The 9930-nt window shown below is 50.6% G+C and overlaps 1 protein-coding gene across 10 annotated transcripts in view; it reads left to right on the forward strand.

Annotated features, from left to right (window-relative positions):
* The window catches only part of MAPKAP1 (MAPK associated protein 1), a 255479-nt gene extending 249192 nt beyond the window's left edge, over positions 1-6287 (forward strand). For all 10 annotated transcript variants that reach the window (XM_026009306.2, XM_072748606.1, XM_026009309.2 and 7 more), the window contains 2 exons: positions 281-378; positions 5778-6287. In XM_026009306.2, coding sequence (XP_025865091.1) covers positions 281-378; positions 5778-5903 — 224 coding nt within the window. In that variant the 3' untranslated portion in view covers positions 5904-6287. The remainder of the gene's footprint in view (positions 1-280; positions 379-5777) is intronic.
* Positions 6288-9930: the final 3643 nt, after the last annotated feature.

Genomic DNA, 9930 nt, shown 5'->3' on the forward strand with positions numbered 1-9930 from the left:
GCCCTGAACACAGAGAGGATTGAGACCTAACTAGCCATTTGATTTTTTTTTTCTTTTTTCTTTTTCTTTTTTTCTTTTTTTTTTTTTTTTTTTTTTACTCTCCATTTTCTCTCCAGCCTGTGATGAGAAAAATGAACTGCTCCTAGAACAGTCAGCCTCACCATCTCCACTTGTTCTCACTTGAACTGGAACAACAAGGGGAGAATATGTGGGGGCTCCTCCAAGGGGAACTCACCAGAACCCCCTCAACACTGCCTTTTCTTTCTTTGTCTCTTTCCAGGTCACGCAATATTTAAACTCACGTATCTAAGCAATCACGACTACAAACACCTCTACTTTGAATCTGACGCTGCTACTGTCAATGAAATTGTGCTCAAGGTGAGTACTCCTCCGTCCTGGCACTGGATGAGCAGGGCTGGCTTCTGTGCAGCCAGTTCTCAGGCTGGCAGCAGCCCCCTCCCCACGACACTACACAAGGCTCCTGGGCCTGGTTTGCAGAGGAGGAGATACCTATGGTCACCCAGGTGGGGAGCAGCCACACCACACTCTGAGGGCCACACCACAGGTCAGCCACCCTCTTCCCCCTTCAGCCCAAAGCAGGCCCCCCTAGCTTCCTCCCTGCCCCAATCCTGTTCTTCGTTTATTTGTCCTTTTCAAGCACCACGTATTTCCTCCTGTCCATTATCAGAAGCTCCTTGAGGCTCCTGGAACAGACTCAGAGGAAATTGTTATTGGGTAAATACTTAATGTATTTGAGGTAATTTTAGCAACCTGTTCTAAACATACTCATCTTTATGCTACAATCGTGTGTTCCCATATCTCAGCAGTGCTCCCTGAGCACCTTATGTGCACCAGGCTAGTCCTTGGGATGCTGCAGTGACAGACCTGCCGCCAGAAAGCTCTTCCTCTGTCAAAGGCAGACATTAAACATTAAATTACAAAAAGATTGTTAAACAGTCACAGAGGTGCCACAGGGACCGGGGTGAGGGGGTTGTGAGGGGTAGGTATACATGGGGAGGCGGGCAGGCGCCAGGCGAGCAGAACCCTGAAGAACGGATGATAAAGCACAGACTTTGCCAGATGAGAGAACAAGCATCTCAGACAGGGAGCCGCCTGTGAAGGGACAGAGAGGCAGGGCAAGCACAAGAGGCTGGGGGCTTCCCCCAGGCCTGTGTGGCTGGAGCAGAGAACCAGGTCACACAGAACCTTGCAAAGTGGGGACAGGCTGAGGAAAAAGCTCCCCTGGGGCCTTGCTGGTTTGGGACATGTGAGTTAGGGCCCAAGACTGTGCATCTCTAAGAAGTTCCCAGCTGCTGCCTAGGCTGTTGGTTTGTGCACCACACTCTGAGTTGCCCTGGACTGGAGGTTTTCAGACTCTTCCAAACTAAGAATCCTTTTTTTCAAGCCGAATCTTACATAGATAAAACAGATAGAACAGAACTGCTTGTTTTGGCAGAGCAAGACTTACAGGCAGAGGGGGCTCCCCCACCCGTAGCTGTGTGACTCTGGCCAGTCACACCACCTCTCAGGACCTCAGTGTCTCTGCCTATAAAATGGAGATCGTAGCAGGTACAATGCCCCACCCCAGCAAAGGGCTGTTGTTAGAACACAGATCAAATGAGGTAGGGCAGACCTACCTAGGTTAGTATTCTCCTCTTGAGAGTGAAAGCCATTAAGTAATAATAATGGAAGTAGCTAAGCTAGGGTGCCTGGGTGGCTCAGTCGGTTAAACATCCAGCTCTTTTTTTTTTTTTTTTTTAAGATTTTATTCATTTATTTGAGAGAGAGTGCGAGAGACACCACAACCAGGGGGAGGGACAGAGAGAGAGGGAGAAGCACACTCCCCTCTGAGCAAGGCTCGATGTAGAGCTTGATCCCAAGGACCCTGGGATCATGACCTGAGCCAAAGGCAGATGTTTAACCAACTGAGCCATCCAGGTGCCCAAGCGTCCAACTCTTGATTTCAGCTCGTCATACTCTCAGGGTCCTGGAATCAAGCCCCACACTGAGGTCTGTGCTCAGCATGGAGTCTCTTTCTCCGTCTCTTTCTGACCTTCCCCCTGCTTGTGCTCTCTCTTTAGCTTTCTCTAAAATAAATGAAAAATTTAAAAAGTAAGCAGTACTGAGTGATTGCAGAGGACAGGACCTGAGCTAAGCACCTGCTACCCTCTTTCACGGAACCTTCATGGTTCTCCAAGGCAGTAATGTAACATCATTCCCATTTCGTAGATGAAAACTGGGGCTCAGAAATAAAGAAACTTTAGCCAGGACCATGACTGGCAGAACTAGACCTAACCCCAGGTTTGGCAGCTTCCAAAACTTTTGCTCCTAACCCCCTGGATGTGTGTGCCTTTGAGGAGTTGAATGAGAGGTTTCAACAAAATGGCATTGTTTTGCAGAGACATTTTTAGGCCAGTCCTCGTGGCTGCAAAAGATTTCCAAACGTAGTAGATGAAAATGAAAAAGATATAGCTTCTGGGGGGGACAGTTAGGACCCAGAGCCCCCCTCAGACCAGGTGGTGGGTCATGGGGCAGCCCGAAGCCAGCAAGCTAAGAGTTACTTGCCAGATTGTCACCTGACAGCACGGGGAACTTGTTCAGTGCTCGGGGACCAGGTAAAGAAATATTCCATTACCCCATCAGGGGCTGGCCTTTTTTTTATAGCCAGCATTAAAATATACAAGACTTGAGGATTCTAGTAAAATTATAATCCTGTGTTTGACATCAAAATAATTTTCACAACAGCAGATTGATGACAGAAACACGGGTTTATGACTTTAGTATGAGGCTCTGCAAGAGCAAGTGCAGAGAAATCATTTTACAGGACCAAATGCTCCCTCAAAGCAGATGCTTTTCTGCAAAATCCCTGAGGCCTATCGCCTCCCCTGAAATGTCTGTTTTCATATGAAAAGGTTTGTAGAAATATTGCATCATGCTGGAGACTCCAGGAGAGTCACAGCATGCCCAGGCCTGATTTACTTAGAGAGCTAATGGTCATGATCCTGATGGAAGATTAAATTTCACTTTTTCTGTCTCTGATTTTTATAGCAATTTAAATACTTAGCCTTCTCTGCCATCCCCACAGTGTCTGTGAGCTTTGCACCAGTACCAAGTGACTGAGGCCCCAGCCCTGTGTCCCAGAATGTGGCAGAAATGATTCCACCAGAGGCTGTCCCAGGAGTTAGTCTTAGACTCAAGTAATGCATGTGGTGTTTCTAGAATTCAGGAGTTTTACATAAAACAAGAGCTTTAGATGGAAACTGAAAAAGCTAGGGGCCAGAAGCCAATGTCCAAGAAACTGTGATGAACAGGCAGGCAACTATCCATTGAAAGATTTTATCTCGTTCCCTCATGTAGAAATATTAATATCTCACATTTATTGAGCAACTGCATATGAGACATCTTACATAACTGTTCAGTCTTCAGTGTTGCCCTGCAGAGTGTAGACATTAATGTCTCCATTCTGTAGATGAGGAGACAGAGGCCCAGGCCTGCAGTGTGTAAGGGTGGCGCCTCAGCTCGAACCCCAGCCCCAAAGAGTCCCTTCCACCCCGAGCCATTGTCAAGCTAAGCCATGTGTGGTCCCTAATTCTGCAGGCTTCGAGATGAATCTCAGAGGAATCATTGGTCTCTTCAAATTGGGTTCTTGTGATCGAGTGATGGAGGCTGTGGCTTTATTGACCATGAAAACTCCCTATATTTTTATGCCTTAAGCTGTAAAATGCATTGAAAGTGAAACACTCTATAGTGCATAAAATTGTGCAAGTTTTAAGCCACAGCATATTAACCAGCTAATGGCAGACCAAAGGGCGTTTTTATCTTTTGATTATTACATTAATCTTCCATTAAAATTATCTATGTGATTATCACAAAGCACTGAAGATAATAAATTTGGGAGATAGTTGGTTAGTTAAGGATCAACTTTAAATGCTTTCATCAAGTTGTATGTGCCAAAAATACACTGAGAACACGAGGTTGACTGAGTGTGCAAACAATATAATCCAAAGATTGCTCTTATTAAGAATGGTGAACCCTCTTATTTCCATACATTGTCTGTAGTGTCCCAAATCATCAGCTCAGCCCCTCGGTCCTCATGATTTATTGCTTTCAGCTGGTAACTCAGCGAGGCGGTAGGCCAAGCATGTCAGGCCTTCTGTACTCACACACCAGCCTTTAACGCCTGCTGCTGGTGACTATCAGAGCAGAAAGTTTGGAGGGGACAGTGTTGGAGCCCCAGCCCATGTGAGGCATCCCACACTGTCTCCCCTGTGCTCCCGTGGCTGCTTTCTCAGAGTCATTCTCCTACTCAGGGCGTGGGACACATGGCCCTCAGGGGAGAATCAGCAGAGGTGGTGGCAGGGCTCTGTAGTCAAAAATATTCAGGTTTCTGATCATTATTTAAAGATATTTGAGAGTGAAAAGGTGTTTGTTCACGAAAAGCTCCAGCCAGAGGCAGGCAGGGGCAGTGGAAGGAATGTATTGAGGTGGGAGCACCTCAGGGAGGCTAGAGATCAGGTATGCTACAGGTGTGGGAATCAAGGGTGATCCTGGCTCTGTGGCCTTGAGTAAACAACATTACCACTCTGTGCCTTGATTTTCTCATCTGCACAATGGGATGGTAGTGGCATCTGTCTCATAAGGCTCTTGTGAAGGTTATAGAGTTAGTCCTTGAAGAGCACTCCAGGAGCACTGCTGCCACCATGCTGCCCAGCCAGGGGTTCATCCTCTGCACTGGGGCCCAGGTCCGATCCCAGCACCACCGCCCTTCCCCTGGTTCTTCCCACCCCACCGGGACTGGGCAATAAGCAGTTAGGTTCCCCCAACCTCCCTTGCTGCCTTCCACTGCTGCCCTATGATGCTTGCCCATTCTCCCCTGCCCCAGACCCCTACTGATCTCTCAAAACCCAGCTCAGTCATTTCTCTGCGAGATCTCCCTGCCCCACACTCCCCGATAGTTACCCCATTCTTTCGTGCTCCTTCTTTCTCTGGTGTCACACTTGTCATGCTGTTAGATACTCACTAGGCAGTGAGCTCTTTGGAGCAAGGACCAAGTCTTCTGTTTCCGTCTGTCTCTCAAACCAAGCATGGAGCCAGGCTCAGACGTGGCAGGTGCTCGGTGCCAGGGGTGCTACAGAGAGTGACTGCGCAGCTGCTACCCAGGGGCAGCCTGGCCGCGCACTCTTCACACAGGATTTTCACAGCCCCTCTCCCTACCTGGCCCCTGACCCCTGGGTGATCCTGTTCAGATCAGCCCTCTTTCCTGAGCCTCACTGCTTTTTATCATGTGAGCCCTGGCTGGCAGGATGCTCGTGGGCAGTAAATGAAATCCCGTTGCTGGAAGCTCTGTACCCACCAGGGGAAGCTGAATATAGAGCTTGGTTCAGTTGGTTTTTCATCCCTGCAATGTTCTCATCTTTCAGACCAGGAAAGGGGGGCACAGGGTAGTTATGTGCAGGCCCATGGTGAGGAGCAGAACCAAAAAGCCTAGCACACAGCCTTCTGGGAGGCAGTACATGCTGAGAAGGAGACATGGCCCATGGAATCAGACCACCAAAAGGCCCCCCAGCAGCCACACATCCTTTCCCACATCATCCTCCATTCTCCTGTTGTAAAGTGGGCTCCATCCCAACCTGCCCGGTTGCTGTGGTGACTCCACACATGAGAGAGCACCTGGTGGCCCTGGGGCTCCCAGCCTGGGTCAGGGCCCTTCTCTTCTTTGCCCCAAGTGAACGGAAAGTGGCTGCCGAGCGACTGGGCTGTGTCCTCTTGCTTTCTAGGTTAACTACATCCTGGAATCACGAGCAAGCACTGCCCGGGCTGACTATTTTGCTCAAAAACAAAGAAAACTGAACAGACGTACAAGCTTCAGCTTCCAGAAGGAGAAGAAATCAGGGCAGCAATGACATGGGCCTCCAGCCCCAATCTGTCGCCATAGCTCAGTGCCTGCCTGCCTGCCAGGGCCAGGTGGCCCTGGAGCCCACCTGATGTCCTGCATCCTCGGGAGCAGGCTGGCCCCTGGCGCATGGGCACAAGGCTCGGGGGCTCTTGGGGAATGCAGCTAGGGATGCCTCCACGGGACTGAAGCCTGAGTGGCAGTGGCATTAACAAACAGTGTCAGGGGACCCGATGACACACGACACAGACGACAGCCCAGCCATCTTCACTGCCCGACGGCCCTGCCTGAGGATGTACATAGCCATGCCCATTTCCTTGCAACTTGATCAAATTTCTTAACAAAAAAATGTACATTTCTTTTTTTTCCTTTTAATAAACAGGTGTACTCTTTATCATGGTTGGTATGACAGGCCATTCTTTGGGGCAGAGGATTGGTCACGTCATTTTCCTTAAAACCTGTTCCCATATTGAACAGGCAGATTGGAAAAGCTATGGCTCCATTTCTCTGAAGAAATGTTTAGGGCTTAATCAATAGTTTTAACTATGCCATTTGTTTAAATGAGTGCATTGCTTTGAGAATTGTATCGTACTAAAATTAGGATGGAGGGGTCTGGTGATGTGTGTCCCGGGCCTGCCCTTCAGAAGCCACCTCTCCTCAGCTCGTCCCTGAACCTCTTGGTTTTAGGGACACGGGACTGCAGGTCAGGCATGGGCTCTGGGAGAGTGGGGTGACAGCTGGTTTTCAGATCACGCCGAGCTCCTAGCCACAAGTAGTCTTTTCCATTTCTTCAATAGCAAATGTATGTCTCAGCTAGCAGTTAGACCTGCATGTGGACTTCACCTGGAATTGGAAGTCAGTCTCTGCCGACGCATAAGGGCCTCCACTCCCCTTCTCCGTACAGGATCTGCCTCGTGGTCTGAGCAAGTGGGAAGCTGCTCTTTCTCCCTGGGGTGAGCGGAGGGGGTGGGGGGCGTTGGTGAGCAGAGGTGGCTGGGCAGAGGGAAGCCTGCTCGCATGGGGTCCTGACTGCTGGCGGGGGCGGGGGGGGGGGGGGGCGGGCAGGCAAGGGGTCAAGCACCCGCTGAACGCCACACCTCTGGCCACACCAGATGCCTCTGCGGTCCTCACGCGCCTCTCCAGGGTCCCTCCCAGGGTGACATCCTTTCACACTGTCCCCGGCCAGGGTTGAGGACCAGATGTTTCACCGAGGACCTGCATTTCAAACAATTTTTTAAAATTGTTATACAGGAAGAGATGTGCCGAAAACAGCATCTCAAAGTTGAGTGTGTTTCTTTGCACTGGGGGCATTTTAATGAATTCTTCTTTCATTCTGATCTTTGTTTAGCCAACAGAAGCATCCTTTTCTAACGTCTTCCATTCTGACCCACCCCAGAAACAAAAGAAATATTATTTGTAGCTTGCTATCTATCTGTATTTGAATTTTTAGCAATTTTATATTTAGATATCTTTGAAAAATGTAAATGACTAATTTGGTCATTAAATCTTGTGACATATTCAATATTAAAATGATACTAAAATAAAAGTCACATAAATACCATCTTTGGCATATTGCTTGGAATTTTTGAAGTCTTTTGAGTACATTATCCTGACTCGAGACTACATGGATTGCTCTGGGTAGTGGCATTTGCTGGAAGTTGATGTGGTTCCAAAGGTCCTTCAAATGCACCATGGGCCTCCTTAAATTCTGAGCAAGACAGGATGACCCTCTTCACTCAGGAGTGACACTGAAATCTTCACTTCCCTCAAGTACAAAATCAACACCATTCCCCTCTTGTGAAATACAGCACACATGCAGTTTACATAAAGCCTGTCTGCCCACCAGAAGGAAGAATTTAAGAGGGAAACACTGTAAAACCACCCAGTTCAAACCAAATATCAAGACTATTTAAATTCAGTTTTTCCCCAGCTCCTCTCTCTCACCTCACCCCTGGATTTGAGGATAAGACCAGAAGCTCCTCAAGGATGGACTGGACCAGCAGGGGCTGAGCATACCCAAGGTAAACCGGGGACCCTTTGGGCCCCCCTTCTGCCCTCGGCAGCATCTCCTGACCTGGCTCTTTGCAGCACCACCCCCCATCCCGATATGGTAACTCTCGACCAGGACTCCCCCCACCCTCCCCGGCCCTGCCCCCATTCGGGCAGCCCGGCACCTGGGCGGTGGTCCCTGGAGCCCCATGGTCTGAGGGCCTATAGCAGGCCAGGCGGGCTTTGTGCTGGCCCCTTACAAATGAGGTTCCATGAGCCCATGGAACCCCCACAGGCAACTGGTGGCAGGTCCTGTCATTACCTCTTGGGCTCAGAAGGGTCTCACCTCTTGCTCTGACACCACAGTCCGGCTCTTAACTGCCGGGCTCTGCCCTCCACAGCTAGCGATTTGGTGGCACTTGAGGGCGGGCGCTGCCACCCTGGGGCCTCCATCTCTTCCACTGTAAATAAAGGTGCTGGAGTAGAGGACCTCCACAGACCTTTCTAGAAAACATCTGAACTGTCTCCATGACGGTGAGCCCCACCTTCCTTCCGGTGGTTTCTGCTTCCCAGAACTTGCCAGAGCTTCTCTGCTTCTGAGCAAGAATTCTAAGAAATACTGTGAGGCCATTTAGTCCAGCCTCCTCTCTTGGGGCAGCAAATGCAAGCAAGTGCATGTTCCCTTCCAGAGTCTTGGAGCCTCTGCTTGCACACCTCTAGCAATGGGGCACCCCCGCCATTCGGGTCAGTGCCTTTCCTTGCTGGCCCACTCATCACCCGAGGCTGCCTTCACGGATGGTGCGCCAGAACCCACCCGACATGCCTCAGCCTCCATGTGTTAGACCCCCTCTTTCCACCCTGAGTGCCAGCCACCTCCTAATACCTGCGACCTGGGCCCCAGGACTGGTGTCCCTGCTGCCCCAGATGCCCCATCAGCTGCTTGGAGGCCACACTGACATTCCTCTGAGTCTTCTCTTCATGGGTTAAGAAGCTGTTATGTCCCTGAAAACCTGTCAGCTGCTTTTAGGGTTCACGTTCCCCAGCTCAGGTGGCAAAACATCAGAGGCGGCGGGGGATGTGGGGGGGAGGGTGTGGTGTGGAGGAGGGCAAAGCTCTGACTTAGCGGTCAGGATGTGCTCACCATGTGGTGAGGCCAAGAAGGTGGGCAGGTGACCCCCAGGCTACCCCAGAGTGAGTGCCAGGGAAGCTCCGTGGGGGACCTGTGGGCGCCTGGAGGCCTGCAGTATGTGATGGAGTGGCCAGTGCCAAGTGTCCCACCAGGTGTCCCACAGCCCCCCGAGGGGGCCACACGGGTGCAGGAATACAGCCAGAAGCCACCGCTGGCCTTCACCAACAGGGCTGAGGGAGGCCTGGCACATGGCCCTGGCCCCCATCCCGCACCCCCATCTCACTCTCCATGTGAGGTAACAAGCAGAGGGCACAGCGTCCCTCACTGAGGCCAGGCTGTTGGGAAGTGGCAGGGTCGGCTCTCCCACCTGCCCCTGCCTCCCCACCCAGCTGGCCTCTGTCCCTCTTGGCCCACGAAGGCCAAAGCACCCCAGATCCTGCAGATGCCACCGAGGCCACCGAGGAGGGCCCTGCCATTGGGAAAGCAGCCCAGGAGGAGGAAAGAGTTAAGCCTGTCATGTTATGTTCCCACCAAACACCTCTGCTTAAATGCAAAGTCCCAACAGGGTGGTGTTTGCTATAAAAGCCCTAAGAGTGATTTGTGAAGTCTCGAAGCCCTGTAATCTCGTCAGCATAATGGGATTATATTTCAAATCACCACAGCCTGTTCATTACCCATTTAAACTCCTCTGACAGAGGAAAACTTACATGAAACGTGCAAGGCAGCCCTTGCTGACTTCCCCGCTCTCCTTCCTGATTAGACAAACAGATGCTGAGGTCTGGAATGAAAAAATAATATGCCCATTTATTCATTTTTCTGACAAGTCACAATAGATTTTTAACTGCCAATGAGTGACCTCCCGGAGGTGCGGTGGCTGGGAGGCGCCCACCAGGCAGCAAGTGGTCATTTCCGCCCACGC

Source organism: Vulpes vulpes, chromosome 2, assembly GCF_048418805.1.
Source record: "Vulpes vulpes isolate BD-2025 chromosome 2, VulVul3, whole genome shotgun sequence".
Classification (NCBI taxonomy): domain Eukaryota; kingdom Metazoa; phylum Chordata; class Mammalia; order Carnivora; family Canidae; genus Vulpes; species Vulpes vulpes.